General features: G+C 38.7%; 1 protein-coding gene across 1 annotated transcript; it reads left to right on the top strand.

Annotated features, from left to right (window-relative positions):
* Positions 1-169: 169 nt before the first annotated feature.
* Positions 170-21,096, top strand: LOC141905921 (transcription initiation factor TFIID subunit 1-like). The gene is made up of 37 exons (XM_074795026.1): positions 170-249; positions 1,331-1,484; positions 4,083-4,203; positions 4,303-4,404; positions 4,909-5,129; positions 5,236-5,439; positions 5,572-5,751; positions 7,327-7,561; positions 7,899-8,113; positions 8,530-8,661; positions 8,759-8,830; positions 9,024-9,134; positions 9,513-9,686; positions 9,916-10,089; positions 10,355-10,548; positions 11,074-11,188; positions 11,311-11,452; positions 12,376-12,506; positions 12,597-12,677; positions 13,047-13,196; positions 13,564-13,777; positions 14,299-14,519; positions 14,635-14,754; positions 15,239-15,375; positions 15,484-15,543; positions 15,639-15,759; positions 16,280-16,488; positions 16,908-17,016; positions 17,297-17,488; positions 17,610-17,762; positions 17,880-18,092; positions 18,635-18,787; positions 19,089-19,215; positions 19,303-19,421; positions 19,697-19,774; positions 19,908-20,019; positions 20,263-21,096. Exons 2-37 carry the CDS (start codon positions 1,341-1,343, stop codon positions 20,610-20,612), a joined length of 5,586 nt encoding a protein of 1,861 aa, XP_074651127.1. The 5' UTR covers positions 170-249; positions 1,331-1,340; the 3' UTR covers positions 20,613-21,096.
* The last annotated feature ends 255 nt before the right edge of the window (positions 21,097-21,351 follow it).

Genomic DNA, 21,351 nt, shown 5'->3' with positions numbered 1-21,351 from the left:
TCTGTAGCTTCTTGTAACATTTTTTCTAAGTAGAAAATACAAAATAGAATGCTTAGATAAATAGAATATCTTCATTTTTCTAATTGGGTACCGCAAAAATGCATTTTAACCGATTACAATTACGTGCATCATGATTGTTTTGGGTCGATGGCTGTATAAACAAAATGGCCGACGGAGTTTCGTGAAGCACGACCTGAAATTGCTCCCGGTTATTTAAGTTTTAACCGCCTTGCAGGGATTATTCCTCAGGTTAGTGAACTGCACATGGAATTTCAAAGTATGCATTTTCGTAAAAATCATAATGTAAAATGGATTGTCATTAAGATAGGCCTAAATTCCGAGCTTTTAACGCCGGTTTGGGTGATTTTGTGATGTTTATTACCTCCACTCGGTGGCGCCAGTTGCTGGTGTGCGGCTTGTTCTGTCAAAATAATAGACGTGCTTTTAAATTTATCAACATCTATCAGGATTGCCACTGACCTGGAAAACCTGGAAAGCTCAGGGAATCAGGAATATCTCCAAAAAAATCAGCAAAACTCAGGGAATTGACCAAGTTTTCGAAAAACCTGGAATGAGAATTCGGACATGTAGGCCTAGTTAAAGTTATCGTAATATTAACCACGGCACGCATTTCTTTAATCAATAGGCCTACGTGATTCATAAAGAATGAATAAACTGTAACACTTCAAACCAAGAAATTCCTCATATTTACTAATTTTGTGATTATTTTGTTCACTAGGGCCAATACCTGCTCTATTCAAGTCAGTTGCTCAGGACCGATTGCCAGTTAAAGGGTTAGCCTAAACATCATCATTCCAAAAGTGCCTCTAAAAAGCTTTGAAATAATTGACTGGTCAGGCTTGACTTGATTTGACTTGGTCCGATAATGCAGTACCAGCAATGCTACAGTGGCAAGCGATGATTCAGTGATAATCCATCAAGATCGCTAGTGTCGCTGGGTCACCATGCTTCAATTTCCTTATACATTTCAATTAGATTCAAATCAACCTTTCTCGTTAGTAGCCTATAGGCCTATCAATTTTCAAAAAAATCTATAAACTGAGTGAGAAAGTGAATCTTAATCTATCCTATGACTTGTTTGATAATTTTTTGATTTGGATTTTGGAAGCCTAAAAATCAAGTTCAAATTTCATTGAAAATGAACTGATTTTCATTACAAATAATCTAAAATCTCTAAAAACCCAATGTTTTTGTTGCGCCATCTGGCAAGTGCTGGTACCCCATTGAGTGGCCTGGAATGATCATTCTAAAAGTTTGGATAAACTAGATTATCATTCAATGTTTTAGGCCTACATCTTTTTTTTTTCAGTAGTGGTAAAATGGATAGCGATGATGAACATCATTACGATCAAAACAGTGACGATCACCAGTCCGAAACGAGTCACCACAATCAACCATTGACTGGATTCTTATTCGGTAATATCGATAAAGATGGTGGTTTGGAAGTGGATTTCCTTGATGAGGTTAGTCTATAAGGAGTAGGCCCTTTATTGCATAGCCTACTGGACTGATAATCAATGTTACCAATCTGCTGCAGCTCGGGCCAGCCCCTTCTGCCTGGGAACTTTATCGGCATTCTTCCAATTTTGATATTCACATGTGTTTTCAGAACATCTTTTCCAATTAATTTTCAATCTTAAAACAAAATTGAACTGAAAATGAAGTACTTGGGCCTACATCAGACAGTCATTTTTACCAGGACACTTTAAAAAGTGATTGCTAAGACTTCACAGCTAAATCACCAAGGAGCGTTGAATAGCTGAATAACTTAGTATTTTCATATTGTATTGGTACCTGGTCATGGTCATTTGTTTCTTAATATGTTCACTAGGGGGCGTTGATTACAGGGACGGATCCAGGGGGTTCCCTAGGTTTTGGAATAGGCCTACACCGTCAAGCTTTGTCTGTGCCCCTTGGAGATGCCCTAGTAAAAGGGTATGTGTCTTTTCATACCATGGATTTGACGTAAAAGTGCCCTCATTTGGCATGATTTGCCATAGTAAGTGCCCCTGAAAACCACAATCCGGAGTGGGCATGGTGCCCCTGGACCCCCAGTTTAAATTTTATAAATACCGAGTCATCACAAAAATCTCCGATTAGAGAATAATAGAGGGAGAGGGAAGGCTGACAAATGTGCAACCTCTTTCTGCGGAGCTTCCTGTGTTTGTTTTGAATGAATAGCAGCGATACCTATTGGATATCTATTGCCACTTTCAAGTTTTTAAACGATGATATGAACTAAGGTTACACATCTATAGAGAGGACTGTATTGTTATGCTTAACCAACCACTATGAAGCCCTGGGCCCGGTTCCACAGTTAAGAGTTAGAGTAACTCCAAGTTAAAGTCAGTTCATTTTCAATGTTTTTAACTCGAGATTCAAATAAAAACTCAGAACTTTAGAACCGGATCTAGGGTTTAACATTATAATGTAATTAGATCAACGTAATGAGAGAATGCCAGTTTTGAATAGGATATATTCAATAACTATTTCTAACATAAGATATGTAACATAAATACATGCCCAGCACCTTTAAAAATCATGCATCAAAGACAAAGCAAAATCCGAATGAAAATCATAGTCAGAAATTTGTTAAGTTACTCGGCGCTGATCGGTAAAACCTGCCACAGTTCTGCTTCTTCGAACATTTTTCCGACATTCAATTTTTTGCCCCAAATTTTCTCCAGCCTCGAATTTGCTTTTGACGCTTTGTCGTGGAGAATTTCGACGAATCCGTAGTCGCTTCCGAAACCGAATATCGCCCTCCCGCCCGGGCGTAGGTGTCCGCGGGCTTCAGCTATAAAACGACCGATCGCCTCGTACTCGGGGTCCACCATAGCTCGGTCCAACATCGTTAAATCGCTGGTGTTCGGATCGGAGATGTAATACGGAGCGTGCCAGAAAATCAAATCGAACTTTTCATCTTCGCGAATATTTTCGAAAATGTCGGAATATCGCACCTCCCCCGGTACGGCGTAACGCTCGAAATTAACTTCAGTATTCTCTAAAGCTTGTTGGTTGATGTCGGTTGCCAACACGTAGCTAAGCTTCGATTTATTACGTAAGTAATGAACGACGCCGATGCAACCAGTTCCGCATCCGATTTCTAGTAATCTAGCGCCCTCTACTGTCTCTGCGGGTAAATTCAGCGCGATCGAATCGTAGCCCGGGTGGTAGAAAACGTCGCGGAAATTAACAAATTTTTCTCCACAAAATTCGAACTTGCGTTGACCGCCGCCTTCGGTTATCAATTTCTCGTTGACTTCGAGGAGACGTCTCGATTCTGTCAGCATTGCGCCGCTCGCTGTTAATCTTTCATCTTTATTCTTAATCATGGAATTTGTTTCCATTTTGATATTTCAAAGTGTTCTCTCTATTTCGCTAGTTGTATTCTGTCCAGGTGAATTCCGTCTGTTCTCAGTTCGAAGTCTCAGTTCCTTCTAAGCTCGGCGTGAACTAAAACTATTCCTCATCGACTTCGAGTGTTTTAAGTACTGCATTTTTATTTAAATGGTTCTAAGTGGATTTTCTTTCTGTTTAGTGTGGATTTGGATCATAGGAATTAGTTTTAAACAAAGGGCATTAATGTAATTTGTAGTTTGTGACACCTGCAGTACAGGTATTTAAACCTGCCTCTTAAAACTATTGCAATATGGATCCTACCTTGGGACAAACATTGGGGCTTTTTAAAAGACCCTCCAGGGCGAACTTCAACTAGTGCAAAGAGGCACTAAAACCTCTGTTTTTCATTGACATCACCTTGAAGATGACCTCATAACTCAGGAACAAGGCCGAATTCAAAAAGTTGTCTTGACAAAATCTAGCTAATGCAATCGGAAATAACGCATTGGAATTTTGGAGTTTGAGTTCAAGCCTGAGTCTGAGAATAGTTACTGTATTTATTCACCAGAGGGCATTGAATATTGAATTGTCAGATTGTCAAGCATTTCACCGAGTGGGGAAGCTGTCCCCAGACCCCTAATTAGGTAAATGGATGCATGAAAGGTTTGAATGTATTGTATTCAATGTAGAATTCTGTTTATTGAAGTGTATTTTTACAGGAATCGAAGCGTCATTTAGACCAGTTGAGCGAAGTAGGTCCTATCGTGAATCTGGTAAAGGAAATTCAAGGAATGAGTCAAGATGAAGAGACGCACAGTAAAGACAATGAAGACGAACAAGGTAACATCGTTATTTCATTTAAGTCGACTTGATCAATCAATGCCCGATGCTAAGAGTATTGAGCAAGCGTTGTCAGTTTGAAGTATTTCGCTTATTTAGAAAAAGCAGACACTGCCGTGGATTATTCCGATATACAAGAATTAGCAGATGAAGAGGAAAAAGTGAAAGATGCTATGAAAACGATGCAAGCGCCTTTGATAGGTATGTATTGAACAACTGATCTCCCTTCTATGGATGCCTACAGTAGAATAACCTTTTCATACACCTTCACTACACAAGATATGTGTAATGCCATTTAGAGTATCAGTCAAATTAACAATTCTAATGAAAATATTTGGATCCAGCTCTACAATTGTGTGTTAGATTTAACTCTATTCTGTGAAACCTAGTCTTGGTAATTAGCTGGTATGATGAGGTTTACTAGATAGCCGCGTACAACAAGTTTCTTCTTACGAAAATAATCTTGCGCTGCATCATTTTCCAGCAAGAATTTCCAGAATTTAATTATTTTAGAATTTTGACGATAAAGATATTTGCATCCAACTAAATCGTATCCGAAATCCAGCTTTTAATGAGATTTTGAAAGGAAAATGAACTGGAAAATCGGATTTATTGATGAACAGGCATCCACGCTTTTCATTTTATCCAAGTTTTACTGCAAAAACAAACAACCTGATACATGAACCTCGAATCTAAAATTTGCAGGGAAGGAGGATGATGACTACGATGATGATGATGACGATGATGATGACGATGATGATGACGATGAAAGGGATATGGCTCCGTTACGATGGGAGACATGTGCCCCGTCCACTAGTTCAGTGGCTGATTTGCCGATTGAAAGGGCTCCTCTGAGCGACATGGTCCCGGACCAGTTTAAAAACGTCAATGTCCGAGAGGTTTTCCCCGAGTTTAGTCCAAATAAGGTAAGCTAGAACGAATGAGATATCAAATTTTTTTGCAATTCCTCAGGTCAGGATTGTGAAGAAATGTGTTATGGTCATGACGGTATCATTATTTTCGCTTTCGAAGGTATTGCGGTTCTCTAAACTGTTCAAGCCATCCCACGTTCCACATGTGTGGAGAAAGAGGAAAAAGAAAAAGGATGAGAAGAAAGAAGGTGAAGATGCCGATATCAAAAAAGAGGACGATGAGAGTGAGGATGCTGAAGATGAATTGTTGAAACTGAATTTCGGACGTGAACCGTTGCCCGAGGAATGCATGTCAGATGACGAGGTTTGCTTTCATTTAATTTCTAATTATGGAATTTGGTAGTGGGTGGATTCTGGTAACCCGGTACATAATCAAGGTACACACTGAATAACTGACCCATCATTGTTGACATGTTTGACGTCGCCGATATTGTAGGAAAAAATGTTGTTACCCGAAGAGCAGTTGATAGCTCGCGAGAAACAATCCGTCAATACAGATGAAGATGATAGAGTGCGTGTAGCGCAGTGGCGTTACGGTCCTGCTGCTTTGTGGTACGATATGTACGGCGTAGATGAAGTCGGTGATGATTACACGTACGGATTCAAACTGAAATCTGTAAGTAACAAATGAATAAACTTCCGATTTTAGTCAAGCTTGCTTAATTAGCCAAATAAGTTAATTCAAGCGGGCTATTGCGTTCACTTTTCGTCCGTCCGTCCGTAGACGGAATCCAGTTATTTTGGGGAAGTTTTGAAGATGCTTCAAGGTAATGTCTTGATATTTGGGTTACACATGTATCTACCCTAGACACATCGTCAGCCCAAAAACTGGCCCTGTCAGAATCAAGATGGCTGACTGGCAGCCATTGTTGTTCGCCAAAATCAGCACTTTTTACACATTTTTGAACTTTTTGAGGGAAATTTTGAAGACGCTTCGATCAATTACCTTGATCTTTCGGATATATATGAATCCCCCAGGGCCCATCAACGAAACAAAAATTGGGTCGGTCGGACTCAAGATGGCCGTCCTATGACCTTTTTAGTGCCCAAAAATGTTAATTTTTGCCCGAATTCTGAGTCCTGTAGCTTCCTACTGGTTTACCATTTCTCATTGCAATTAGTGATGGGTATTCTTTGGAAAGGGATGTTTTATACCTCAGACAGGTATTTTTCATCAGCCAATTATGACGCAATTGGCGGCCATCTTGGTGTCACCAGTACTCATTCGTAAGTGGGAAAAAGTTTTTCCACATTATATTGATACCTAAGCGTATTTTGCTATCACAATCAATTAGAAAGTTGTAGCTCATAACGTGTTCTATGATTGTGGTGAGTTTCAAGGTAATTGGATTTTGTATATGGCCACCAGGGGGCGTTGAATAATACGATATCTTAGCATTTCTTTATTATATTCGTACCTATGCATATTTTTTAACCACAATCAATTGGAAAGTTGTAGCTCATGACATCATCTATGATTGTTGTGAGTTTTAAGGACATTAGTTTCTTTATATGGTCACCAGGGGGCGTTGAATAGTAGAATAACTTAGTATTTCCTTATTATATTGGTACCTAGGCATATTTTGTTACCATGATCAATTGCAAAGTTGTTGTTCATGACATGTTCTATGATTGTGGTGAGTTTCGAGGTCATTGGGTTTTGAATATGGTCACCAGGGGGCGTTGAATAGTAGAATGACTTAGTATTTCCATATTAAATTGGTAACGAGGCATATTTTGTTATCACAATCAATTACAAAATCGTAGCTGCTGACATGTTTTATGATTTTGGTGAGTTTCAAGGTCGTTGGTTTTTGTAAATGGTCACCAGGGGGCGTTGAATATTGAAATTGTTAGATTGTTGAGCGTTTGAAACCATTTCCCAAGTGGGCATGGTGTCCCTGGACCCCTAGTTTGTCCTGTTTGCATGGACGTGACGGATGGTACTTAATAGGTTAACGTGTTTATTTGAGATATGGGCTTTCACTACTTATGCATAGTAGCTTCATCGTTCACCTAACGAAAGCTCATACTCTAGATAAACAAGTCAACCTATCAATTGCTCTCTGTCTCGTTTTACTCATGATATCAGGAAGTACAGCAAATATAATTATGGCACATTAGTTACCGGATTTGGGACGTATGTCACCTGAAAGGGTTAACTGTATTATACTTCAATTGTTTATTTCAGGAAAACATGGAGCCAGAACCGGAACCGGAGCCGACCGACTACGCTGAAGTTCCGAAAGTGGAATTACCCGAGGAGGTATTTCACATGGTCACTCAGGTGCAATGGGAGGACGATATCATCTGGAACGGCGAAGAATGTCGTCAAAAAGTTTTACAATCGAACAAACTTAGAGCCGTGTCCGCTGGCTGGGTTCCTAGTTCAACTATTCGTACAGCAGCCCAATTTCACCAATCAAGTAAGTGTGTTTACCTCACTTATGCACAAATTCTGTGCCCGGTTTCATAGAAATCAATAGATTCGTTGAGTTCTTTGACTCTATCATCGACAGAGGCAATTCTGCTTGAATATTGCGCCATATTTGATACCTGAAGAGTTTATCGAGAGACATGAAGTGCCTTCTATTTTATTTGGGAGGCAGAAAATCTTGATGATGAAAGTTCATTGGAAATTAACTAGATTTTGATCGGGTTGTCCTGTGGAAATGTGCGTCCAGGAACGGGATAGCTGGTGGCACGAGGTCCTCATTACTATCGAATTCCAATTGTTGACCGGTCGAACGTTTGTATTTCCAGTTAGAAGTGGTCACCCTATGGCTACTCAGTTGAACCGACAGATAGCTAAAATGCCGCCGATCATGCAGAAAGGGCAAATCATCTCGGGACAAAATCCGTCCGTAGATCTGAACACTACCGACTGCGACGATGACACGTGGTACAGCATGTTTCCGATTGAAAATCAGGATTTGCTGTATTACCGATGGGAGGACGATATTATATGGGATTCTCAGGTATAAGAGACAATCAAAATTGTTAGTTCGTTAGTTAGTATAGGTAATTGAGGTAACCACCAGTGCAGTCACATCTCTAAAATCAAAATAGTGCATGTATTCAAGTGAACAATTTCTGCTGCTATGCAATGTTTTGATTTTTTTGTTACCGCTGAGCCTCCTCTGGCCTAGCCCCTTTTGATAATTAAAAACAAAGCGCGAATGCTTACAAGGTCTGCGGAGGTTTAATGAAATTTCTTTTCTTAACCTAAGTACCAATTTTAATTTCATGTGACTGCTTATAATACTGTGCCAAGAAAATATTGGATATGAAAAAGTTGTCTTTCCAACCATAAAAGTTTAATTTTCGCTTATCATTTGGTCTGAATTAATGTGTGTTTCTTTTGTTTTCTTTGTATTTATGAAATGATTCGTAGAATATGGAAAAGTTACCGCGGCCAATAGTTTTAACGCTGGACATGAACGACGATAATATCATATTAGGCGTTCCTGATGATCGCGATCCGAAAGAAATCTCTGAAAAAAGTGGAACGACGAAAAAAGAAAAGGTTCGACATAGAACTTCTGTTTATTTGAATCGGTAATGATGCCACGCACTTGCGCCGAACGTCAGTAATTCATGTATCTTCCTATCGATGATTTTAGGAAATTCGTAAGTCAAGGATTTTGCTCGGTAAAGCTGGAATTATTAAAGAAGAGGAAGAAGACGATGAAGAGGTAGATTATTCTAATCAATTACAAATCTTGTGATTTTACACTGGCAATAGGTACATAGTAATTACTGAATAATTCAGGGAATGGAGCTGGTGAAAATGGATCTTCTACGATAGAAATAGGATTGCTATGTTAACTGGCCGAGGGGTATTGGATAATAGATATTTTTCAACTTTGTTTATATCTTATATTCTAGACGGCCAATTCTGGCAACAAAGATCCGTTCAATATGTCTAATGATGAGTATTACCTGCCGAAATCTATGGACAATGCGTTACGATCTAACGTAGCTGGAACTCTAATACAGGTACGTGCCATTCCTTCAAACAATTGGTAGGTAGTGAAAGTCAGAGCCAGTTTCCTAAAAGCAGATGACATTGTGATGAAAATTAAAACTGCATTGTTAGCACAGTAGGCCTATATATAACATAAGACATTGAACCAACATTTCAACAACTGGGCCTTGCGCACATTCATTCATGACTTAGATTTAACATCAGCCTAAGACCATCTTGGTCTGATAGACTACTTTAGAACCTAAGTCACGACTGTGGAACTATGGGCATTGGTTCTTTAATTCATTTCATTATTTCTAAGATGTAGTTATGTTGGAGAGAACTTAGCTGAACTATTAATCTACCCAAGCAATCAATTTCTCAATAAATTTCTAACTCATGAATTTCAGCATTCGATTCCCTCGTTAGAATTACGACAGCCATTCTTCCCAACGCATCTCGGACCGATGAAACTGCGCCATTTTCATCGTCCACCTCTGAAAAAGTATTCGCACGGCGCGATGTCTTCAAATGGACCGCATCCCGTTCAACCTTTACTGAAAAATATCAAACGCAAAGCGAAGGTTCGTATTTCCGTACGGTTTTAGTTGATAAACGATTTCTGAACGATTTTATTGAATGAAATCTTGATCAACTTACAAAACCATCGAATTAATGCTTTTACTGGGATCAAGTGATAGATTTAGAAGGAGTTAACTTTATTTGGGATATGAAAGTGATGCGGGCGCTGTAGTGACTGTTGAGATTTGTAATGAATTTACGACTGGTGCTTCATTATTTGCATCTTTTTAGCTGAGAGAACAAGAGAAACTGACGTCGGGAGGCGGTGAGGTGTTCTTCATGCGTACGATGAACGACCTAACGGGAATGGACGGCGAGATTATACTCGCCGAATATTCCGAACAATATCCACCGCTTCTCATGCAAGTCGGTATGGCAACCAAAATAAAGAACCACTACAAACGGGTAAGGAGAATATAAGATCGTTTGATTTTCGATTTCGAGCTATCAATCGGCTGTCTGTACTACACACCCCGCGTGTTCTCTACAGATTATCACCATCCGAAGAAAAACTAATCAGGATTTTGCCGAGTTTCTTGTCTAGGCCCAGGGCGATTTGATTATGAAAAAAAATTACAGTTACCTGCAAACACAGACAGAAATTCATCACCGTGCGTGGGAAGTAAAAATGCCTAATTTACGGATATTTATTGCCTATATTTCCTCGTAGAAACCTGGAACGAAAGACAACACGCCTCCTTCGTACGAGTACGGCGAACTAGCGTACGCTCACACGTCGCCGTTCCTCGGTTCTCTAAAACCCGGCCAATGTCTGCAAGCACTAGAGAACAACATGTTCAGAGCGCCGATCTATCAACACCGTGTTCCCGATACAGATTTCCTTCTCATTCGCAACCGAAACAGGTACGCACATACACAGGGGCATATCAGTGAGATCAGGGGACGGGGAATTACCTTATGATGATTTTGAAAAAAAGATTCATAATTGCGTATAAAATCATTCAAACCGTTTCCGTCAGTCTTATGTATTGGATGTGTTGATTGATTGGATTCTTAGCAGATCAATTCAGGGTTAACGTACATGCCGGGGAATATTCAGGAACAAGAAAATCAAATAGAAGTGGCATTCTGATTCAGTCGATTCATTCATATTTTAATGAAATCCTGAGACCGCTTTCATTTTAGATATAAGTAGGCTCAATCAGAAATTTTTGTACTAGCTAGCTCTAATTAAAAATTGGGAACTGTAGGTCACGGTCTTTAAAACCTGTATTTGTATTAATTAGCCTTAGGGTAAAATCCGTGGTTTGGTAGCTACATTAATATCGTTATAATAATAAGTTATGAACATGGAATAATGGGATTAGTATGACATGAAATTTTGAATGTATGTCTGATTAACGAAACGCAGCGTGTTTTATTTTACAGCATTCACATACGTGAAGTGAATTCTATCTATTGCGTCGGTCAGGAATGCCCCCAATACGAGGTCCCCGGACCGAATTCAAAACGTGCCAACAATTTCATCAGAGATTTTCTTCAAGTAAGTTCCCGCAGCTTGAGATTGATCAGTTCAGATTTTAGACCCACTCAGTGAAACGTACTTTTACTTATTGGGACAAACCCTTGGCCTTCATGTTTTGAAGAAATGTTTTTCTCAATTAGGTTTTCATATATCGTTTGTTCATGAAAAGTAAAGACAATCCTAAGAGGATCAAAATGGACGACATCAAGAAAGCGTTTCCATCGCATTCTGAGAGTAGCATCAGGAAACGTTTGAAATTGTGCGCAGATTTCAAGAGAACAGGTACGAATAGTTGGCAGCTCCGAATCAATACTGTTTAAATGGTTTGCCCCAAAAAGCATTTTGTTGCTTCATTGACATACCGTCACTACAGGTATAGACAAATGCTATAATTATGCTACCTACATATATGTAAAACTAATCGGTCAAGTCTTCATCACTGAATACCATAAACTTGGAAAAATTCTGCTCAAACTTTTTCTCGCCATATTTCGGATTTCGATTTGTTCGGTGGACCATCTGATGTCTTTTTCAAAACTTTCACCCCTTAACTGTATGTGCGTACACGTCGTATGGCTTATGCAAATAACTTTCATTATTAGTTTTATGGTTTCGCATTTTCTCTCAGATAATTGGAGAACGATCAGAGCAGGTTGTTACAACAATAATGGTTCTTCTATTAAGTATCATTCCTTTTACCTGGATAATGATGATGATGTTATTTTAGAATAAAAATGTCGGTTGAATTGTACATCATAGTAACATCCTAATTTCTATTGTAACTTTGGTTGTCGACATTAAGTATCATTTGAGTAGTCCAATACTCTACAACCATCATTTCCAGATTTTCAGTTTAGTTGAAATATTTTCGAGTTTTATTTAGTTCCATTTTATCATTCCAAAAACCAATTCATTGTTCATATTGGTAGTTAACGCTTTATTTGAGTTCATGCGACATCAATGGTTTTACAGCAGTTGCAGATTATTGAATAGCAACCATGAGTCAGTTACTGTGAAGGCTTAGATTTAATCCCAGTCTAAGACAATATTGGTTCAATCTACATGTATATCAGCTTTAAACCAGTCTTTATGAGATTTGAGACCACTTATGGATAATTTAGTGACCATTCAGAAACTTGCCCCAGACCTCTATGCTTATATCGAGCAAATATCACCGGAATATTTCTTACATTTTGTTCATCTAGGAATGGATTCTAATTGGTGGGTGTTGAAGGCCGACTTTCGTCTGCCAACGGAAGATGAAATGAGGGCCATGGTATCGCCGGAACAATGCTGCGGATATTACAGTATGCTTGCAGCTGAGCAACGTTTGAAGGTTTCTAGCTCGCGCATTTCAACGTGAAGTTACATCATAGATTTTGCGTACGGTACTCATTGTCTTTTGTCTGTATTTGTCTTCGTGTAGGACGCAGGCTACGGGGAAAAATCATTGTTTGCTCCTGAATACGACGATGATGATGAAAATCAGATGAAAATTGATGATGAGGTTAGTTGGTCAATCAATGTTTATTCGAATTGTGGAGTCGAGCATTTGCTGAGATTTTTTTAAACATAGTATTTTGGGAAAAGGAAGATCTGTATTTTTGGGGTTTTATTTGACAAAATTCCTTAATGTGTTATCCGTTAGAACTATTTATAACTTAAAAAAGGGCATTCATTCAAAAATTTAGAAACGCTTAAGGGACATGCGTGGGAGCTGATTTCATAGTAGGTACCATATTTATCGTACAAGAGTGGCTAGCATAGAAATAACAGCCAAGTTTTTGAAAAGTTCCTCATAATAAGTATTGGCCAGTCTAGACTGCTGCTTGCAATTTGATGTTAAGTTTTGATTGTGTTGAATATTTACCGTTAGGTTCGCACAGCGCCATGGAATACTACACGTGCATTCATCGCAGCCATGAAAGGAAAGTGTTTATTAGCTCTTAATGGTGTAGCGGATCCTACCGGTACCGGAGAGGGCTTCTCTTACGTGAAGGTTCCCAATAAACCTTCACAACAGAAGGTAAGTATTATCATCTTGCTGAAAAGCTTTGGTTTCATTATTATGTATAAATTGGTTTTGTACTTTGCTAGTCCACTGCATCGGGGTGATGTTATTGGTAATTACTTTTTATCTCTTTTGAAAGATGGAAGCACCTGTTAAGTATATTGAAACATGAGTAATTAACAATACGCCGCACTTCAGTGTAGATATATCACTCTAGCGATATTCCCCTTATTCAACACCTTGTTACCAGTTACCTTGTAGTCATAATGAGTGTAATGATTTTCTATGAGGAACTGTATTGGAGTGGATTGGGTTAATGAGATAGCCGGTGTATATGGTACTACGTAGGAAATGTCTATACTTTTTGATGAATCAATTTCAGCAACGAGAACAACAGAAAATCGAGGAAGAACCGGCCAAACGAACTGTCACGGGAACTGACGCCGATTTGCGTCGGTTGAATTTGAAAGACGCAAAAGCGCTGTTGAAGAAGTTTGGCGTGCCCGATGTGGAAATAAAGAAACTTTCGCGTTGGGAGGTGATAGACGTGGTGAGGACAATGTCTACTGAACAGGCTAAAGCTGGACAAGAAGGAAGTACGTATATTACTGATAGAAATACCCATACCGGTCTCTAATTGTTATTCCTATAATCCTCTGCACTGGTACATACGCTAACAACAAGACAAATGTAGATTTATCAGATCTTTATGTGTAGTAAAAGAATGCAATGTTATATAGAATTTTAACCAGTACAGTGGAACCTCGTTTATTCTGATGGGTAAAAGTATCATCATATCATCCAAAGCTTTATAGATTTATATAAATACTGTATGTTAGCTGGGATATGCTGGAAATCATCGTGATAAACGGGTTTCGTCTAAAATAGAATCATATTAACAGGGTTCAACTGTATCAGTAAGATGGTGAATTGTGAACATAGCGTTTAGAATTGCAATCAGATGATGAGTAAAGAATCACTAAACAAAAAGAGAATTAGCTCAAAATAATGAGAAAAACATAAACAAAATTGATATAGAAACATAATAATCAAATCTATATTGAACACTTGTACTGATCCTGTAATATGAACTATTGCCGGCATTTTGTTTGTTTAGGTATGAGTAAATTCGCTCGAGGTAACCGGTTCTCGATCGCCGAACACCAAGAACGATATAAAGACGAAAGTCAGCGAATATTCGATTTACAAAATCGCGTGCTCTCGTCGGTCGAGCTGCTGTCCACCGACGAGGGATCCAGCTCGGAAAACGAATCGGATTACGAAGAGATGGGGAAAAATATCGAGAACATGCTGTCGAATAAGAAGACATCGACACAGGTATGACCGAAAAGAACTTATCGAATCTTCGGCGTCATATACCGATAAATGCGATGGTAATCTTTAACTTAAACTGTTCGTACACACCTCATTTAAAGATTTTTCCTTCGTGCAGATAATTATGGAAAGGGAAGAAGCCGAAAGAATCAAGTTGCAGAAGATGTTTATGGGCGAGGAAGATGTCGCTGACGACAAAAAGAGTAAGAAGGATGAACATACAAGCGGTGTACCACAGGTAAGATTTCACAGCCCTTCTGTACATGATAAGTTTAAGATCCACACTGAAATCTATAAGATTGAAAGCAAATTTTATACCGGTTATCAAAAAAATTTAAACCAAAAGATCAAGATGTTTGGGAGTCTATCTAGAGACCATCGTCAGGTGTGAGGAACTAACTAGAAACAGGGGTATATATACATGAGAGAACAAGTTAATTAGGTAAATAACTGTACCTTCTGTATATAGCTCAGTATATAGTTCATTTCACACATTATACCTACCTGATGAGGCTGAAGTGACTCAGCAAAATTGATCAAGCTGTAATAAACTATTTTCAAAGATGAATTTTGTTATAGTTGCGATTCTGTTGTAGCTTTATCGAAGATTTCACAGTATCGAGATTTACAGTATAAAGGGATAATTTTAATCCCAAACTCCAAACTTACCATCTTTGTAAAAACACGTTCTCAATTTTATGTGATGAGAAAATTGATTTCAGGCCAAACGCACGTTGCGAATAGTTCGTACGTTCAAAAGCGAGGACGGGAAAGAATATACTCGCACGGAGAGCGTTAAGAAGAACCAGGTTATCGATACGTATGTGCGAATACGACAGACGAAAGATCCGACTTTCATGTGAGTCATTCATTCCCAATCAATGAATTGCTTCATTATCATGTATGTAATACCCATCCCTAATTAGATCTGCATTGAAATTGTGTTTTATTCGGTGGTATTTTATAGTAAACAGTTCGCAACTTTGGATGAAGCTCAAAAAGAAGAAATGAAAAAAGAACGTCGCCGGTAAGTCGTGTGGGAATCTATTCGAAATTTCGATTTTGTCGCAGTTTTTAGTTTTGATTTTTCAACTCCGTGCTCTTGTCATTTCTTTTCTTTAGAATTCAAGAGCAACTGCGTCGAATCAAACGTAACCAAGAACGCGAGAAAGAACGAGCTTTGAATCCTATCCCGATGGAACCACCGAAAAAGAAGAAGAAAAAAGATGCCCCTATGTTGAAGGTACTTAGTATTTCTGTATAGCTGTTGCTGGGTCAAAACACTGCAATTTTCCCTGAATGGTGTTCCCTTGGATTATAAATCTACAGTATCCTTGGGATACCAGCGAACACATTCTGTGGTAATATCTCCCAATCACTGAATGCTGATCGCTACAATTCTTGTGAGCATGCGTAGTTCTTAGTCAGTGCCACTACTATAGTCTTGTATGAGCACCAGCACAGAACTATGGAAGTCTTGTGGCCATGTGCTTTTTCAACTTGACCAGAGGCCATGGTGGTTGGCTAACACAAACGATTTACATAACAGACCCTCAAAGTTGGTAAATCCCCCGATTGTCTTTTATCTTCATGTATGGCAAGACCCTTGCTAGAAATCTCAAGTGATTACTGAAATTCAGATGTCTGGTTTTTATTTGAGGTCAATCAACTGAAAAACCTCGGACAATGTGACCTGATTATCCCAAAAAACAGTTGTGCTATAAATCCAAAGATGAAGTATTTTAACTTGTTCTCTCTGACAGTTGAAATGTGGAGCTTGCGGACAAGTGGGTCACATGCGAACGAACAAGGAATGTCCGCTCTACCAGAGGGCAGCACCGGTGACGATTTCGAAACCGGTTGCTATGACGGAAGAGCAAGAAGAAGAGGAAGAGAAGTGTATGCTCGTCGAGGACGATCTCATCAATGTCGAGGGAACAAAAATTAAACTATCGAAAAATCTCGTCGAAAGGTAAGTAGAAAATTGAATGATGTTGGTTTGTGGAAAGACTCGGAACATGCACACTATGTACAATTTTAGAATGAAGAAAATCTCTAGTGGATTGTTGAAACTTGCGAGTCTTAATTTTGATAGATATGATCTAAGATGATTTCAAGGTCATAATTTTCCTTGGGAGGAACCTTTAACTCCTCTTTTTTTGTCTTAAGTTGTAAGATCAGGTATAGATCTAAGATGGTCTTAGACTATGCTTACATCTGAGTCATGACTGTGCAACTTGCCATTGTACATTGTCAAAAAGGTTTATATGAATATCCTATTTCCACCTGAATTTGTTGTGGTTTCTAAATTGCAAATGGTGATAGTTGGTAATTCGTCTTGCGTAGAACTATGATCATATAAGTGTTCTGTTTATTGCTTGTTGATTTCAGGGCTGATTCTATTCGGAAGAAATCTCTGGTGCTCAAATTTCCGAAAGCTGCCACGGGTGCTAAAAGGCGTCAACGCGCCGGAACTGTTGTGCATTGTGATTATCTTAAGGTAAATAATATGTCGAGATTTTGAGCGTCATGTTCATCGGGAGAAAATTGCCAAATTTTTGCACTGGATTAGATCTTTGTTGTCCAACTGACTGATGAAATTCAAGTATTGATAGAATGTATTCTCCAACAACTTGATCGAGTGGCTTCCATTGCTTTGGCTAGTTTCACAGACATGTCCGAGTCAATTGAATCGTATTTTGTTGATTTCAATAATTGCGAAGAATGAATAACCTATATATCTTAAATTCGTATAAATCATGGTAAATTATGATTTTCAGAAACCTAAGAAGCAATCTCATAGACGTCGCGCGGATCCATTGGTTACGATATCGACGGTGTTCGAGAGTATACTAAATGAAATGCGTGATTTGCCGGACACTCAACCGTTTTTGTTTCCGGTCAATATCAAGACTGTGCCCGATTATTACAAACTAGTCAAAAAGCCGATGGATTTACAGAAAATACGAGAGGTTTGTTTTTATCGGTTTGCCAATTGGTCATCAATGCTAGGTGGATAGACTGTTTGCCTTACAACGAAAAGGTTAGAGATTGAAGAGAAAAAAACAGCCAACTATCTTTTATATTCCACAGAATATACGGAATCGCAAGTACCATACTCGTGAGGAGTTCTTGATGGACGTGAATCAAATTGTTGAGAATTGTAAAACATACAACGGAGTGAAGAGTCCATTGACGTATACTGCTAAATCGATGCTGGATTTGTGCCTTCAACGAATTGCTGAGGTAAATAATAATTATGAAAAATAGATTGCTTAAGTAGTTAGTAAGGCTGAGTTTCGAATTAGCCAGTCACTTGTCTATGAAAACCTAACAATTTGTTCTTCTTCAAATTTTCAACAGAAAGAGGAACGTCTAATGCGTCTGGAGAAAGCTATCAATCCGTTGCTAGACGATGACGACCAGGTGGCGTTGTCGTATATCCTCGAAGGCGTGTTACAGCGTGTGAAGGCAGTCGACAGCTCGTGGCCGTTCCACAATCCCGTGAATAAAAAGTTTGTGAAAGATTATTACGAAGTCATCACGAATCCCATGGATCTCGGAACGATGCAGAAGGTGGGTACTTTTTGGTAATATGTGATCGAAGCTTGGGATGGTGTTCATATTCTACCATCCCCCTTCATGAGGTTCATACATGATCAAGAGCGCAGTGAACACAGCCAATTTGTACTGGTTGCAATAGGTAGATTTTTCCTAACCTGGCATCGTATATCCAAGTCAATAACCGATATCTGGCCCAAGATTTTTACCCAAAAATATCATGATCAGATTATTGGACGGATATATTCCTGACCTAGATCTCAAATTATTTACTACAAATGTGCTATTTTGGAACTTTTGTTTTATCAGTTCATGGATGAAATGTAATACATTAGTATATTTGTGCCAGAAGAAAAGCCGTAACGCTGCATGTCATATATGTTAGTGTGTATAGCTTTATGAACCAGTCTATAGATATTCAGTTGATCAAAACCAATACTTTGGCTTTTATGTACAAAATATAATCAGCTGTTGTACGATTTTGGGTTATATGGTATTTCAACTTCTGATGCTTGACTGGTATTGTCGTCACAAAAAGGTTTCATTTTCTCTTTTAGAAAGTTACCGGGCATCGTTATCACAGTCGAGATGAATTCATGCAGGATATCGAAACGATTCACGTAAACAGTGTTAAATACAACGGACCCGACAGTCAGTTTACTGCTACATCTCGTAAAATGACTGAATTAGGCCGAGAAGCATTACTGGAGGTAATACAAATTCAGTTAGTCATCTTTGAGACTTTGTGGCAAAGACACTCGAAGTCTAGTGTCATAGATATTTTTATATTAGCGTAAATCATTGAGACCAATATTATTTTTATGGATCTTTCTGTTTCCTTACTAATTTGTCACTATGTCAAAGTATACTTTAAGGGTCACCTATATAAGCCCCTGGGCCCAGTTTTAATAAGATGCTCCCTAGAGGTAATAAAAGTAGGTTATGATAATAATAATAATGATTACTCAGTTATTACTGAACAAAATGTGAAAAGTGCTTTTGATTTTACAGTTGGAAGATGATCACATCTTGACGATTGAGAAGAATATCCGAGCGACGCAAGAGGCAGCTGCGGCAGCCGCAGAAACGGACAGCGTTATAACGGGAACATCGATCAACCACGAAGACAGCATTCTCGGTACGTAGTACAAACTTATCCATCTATAACGGATAGGATTTTAAGATCGAAGATTTTTATCGATAAGCAATGTGATGATATTTGTAGGTTTCGATAATGACAGTATCGCGTCGAAGGACCAGATGAACTCGGCAGCCGAGGACGGTGTTTTTGAATCGGCAGCAAATCTATTATTTCCACCACCCACGTCGCCTAAAGGTCTACAGGTATGTCATGTATTTCCGAAGTTCCGAGTCATGCCAGTGGGTGGTATGTCCGAAAATGGCTCAATACTTTTTCATATACGTTGACCCGAATTTTTTAGCCTTTCAAATATCAAGTCACATTATGAACACTGATTTCCGAAGTTGTAAAAAGTTTAGTTAGATTTTCAAACTGCGTGAGATCTTCAAATGCTTGATTTCATCAGTGGTTATCGGGTCAATATTTCACGGACCTCCTTCAGCCGTTACACACAGTTAAATTTCAAATGTTTTTTCAGAAGATGGAAATATCCCGCGATTCCGATGCAGATATCGATGTGGAAGGTGATTCTTCAATCGATCACACGCATAATAAGGCAAGTTATAACTCTAAATTCACTAGCTATGTACAAAGAGTACAATGGGGTTGGCTGTTGCATATTATTCAGTAGGCCTACGGCGTCAACGATTCATTATCTTATATGATTTTGTTCGAATCATTTTTTTCAGACAACGGATACAAGTGTTCCTGGTGGTGAAGATGACGGTAGTGTACTAGCTAAAGATTTGCAGATGACACCAGAGGGCAGTGATCATGGCGCTCCTCCACGGCAGCTATCAGGTCAGTAGTTTCGATTTATATACATGTATGTTCCGCTATTTATGTTTTAGAGGATGTGCACTATGTCATCAATATATCGGGTCTAGACTGGTTGTCGGTCGATTCAATTACTTATTTATATATTCAAATCCAAAATAACTTTAGTTGTCCTTTCTATAGGCAACAATATTAAGCAATATGTGTATTTATTTTTCAAGGCATCAATTAACCTATAAGTTAGTAATTTTCTTGTTCAATTTTCAGAAGAAAGCGATGATGACCAGAGTAATTACCACAGAGAGGCCGGCGGCGTCCGAGAGATGGACATCGACGAAAACGCGCAGGATATGAACTACTCGCAATCGATGGAAGAGAATAACATCAGTTACGAGAACTTCGACCCGTCGGACTATTTCTTGCAAAGTTCCGGATTGGCCGAAGCGCAGACGTTGCGCGAATCGCGTTTAAATCAGAACGAGGACAGTAATCTGAACGAAGATTTACGAGTTTCCGATTCGGATGACTCCGACCACGGGGAATATACGGGTAACGCGGATACGCAAGAAGAAGATTCGAACGAAGGATTCGATTTTAATGAGTTCTTTCAACCGTGAAAATGTGGGACTATAAGTATTACACTGAATCAAGCGGATACAAAGTTCAATAATGGGGAAATTGAAGGTTTTTCAAATGAAATCTTCATTGAATCCATTTCCTGGTACCAGTTGTGACTTAGTCCCTAAACGGAATGCTGAAATAAGCTGTAAGAAACTGCTTTATAGAGCGAATTCAAGATGAGCCATGGGGCTAATTCAATCAGCTACCGGGTGATTAGAGTTGAGATAACCTTTAGGTTAAAAGTTTAAAACTGGTCTATAAAAATGACTAAAGTTGTTGCTAGATTGGCTTTGTCAAGTCTTAAATCTTAGCTTCAACTTGGTATAGCTATATTTTTGTACATGTATATGTATTTATTCTGTATTACCAGTAAGTATGACGACTAAAAATGTGTTCATCCACTCAATGTAAAAATGTATGAATTAATTGTAAATTAGTTCTGTAAATATGTATATACCACCAGTAAATAAAATAAGACTATTTCTAAGAATATAAATACATGCATTGTACTTTGTTTTCATCAGCGCAAGCCTACTTTTCTTCACCAAAAACTATTACGGCAGTTCTAGTCCCAGCTTTCCCTGTACAATGGGTTCAATTCGTCATTCATTGTTTGAGCTTATTGAAATAAGGTCTGGAGTGTTGCAAGAAACTTACCTTCATGGTCGTGGAAACCTGTAACGGGTTTTCGACCATCGAAATCAATCGAACTGGTCGCAGTCTATGAAGTGTTTA

Source organism: Tubulanus polymorphus, chromosome 5, assembly GCF_964204645.1.
Source record: "Tubulanus polymorphus chromosome 5, tnTubPoly1.2, whole genome shotgun sequence".
Lineage (NCBI taxonomy): Eukaryota > Metazoa > Nemertea > Palaeonemertea > Tubulaniformes > Tubulanidae > Tubulanus > Tubulanus polymorphus.
This window is presented reverse-complemented; position numbering and strand designations above follow the sequence as displayed.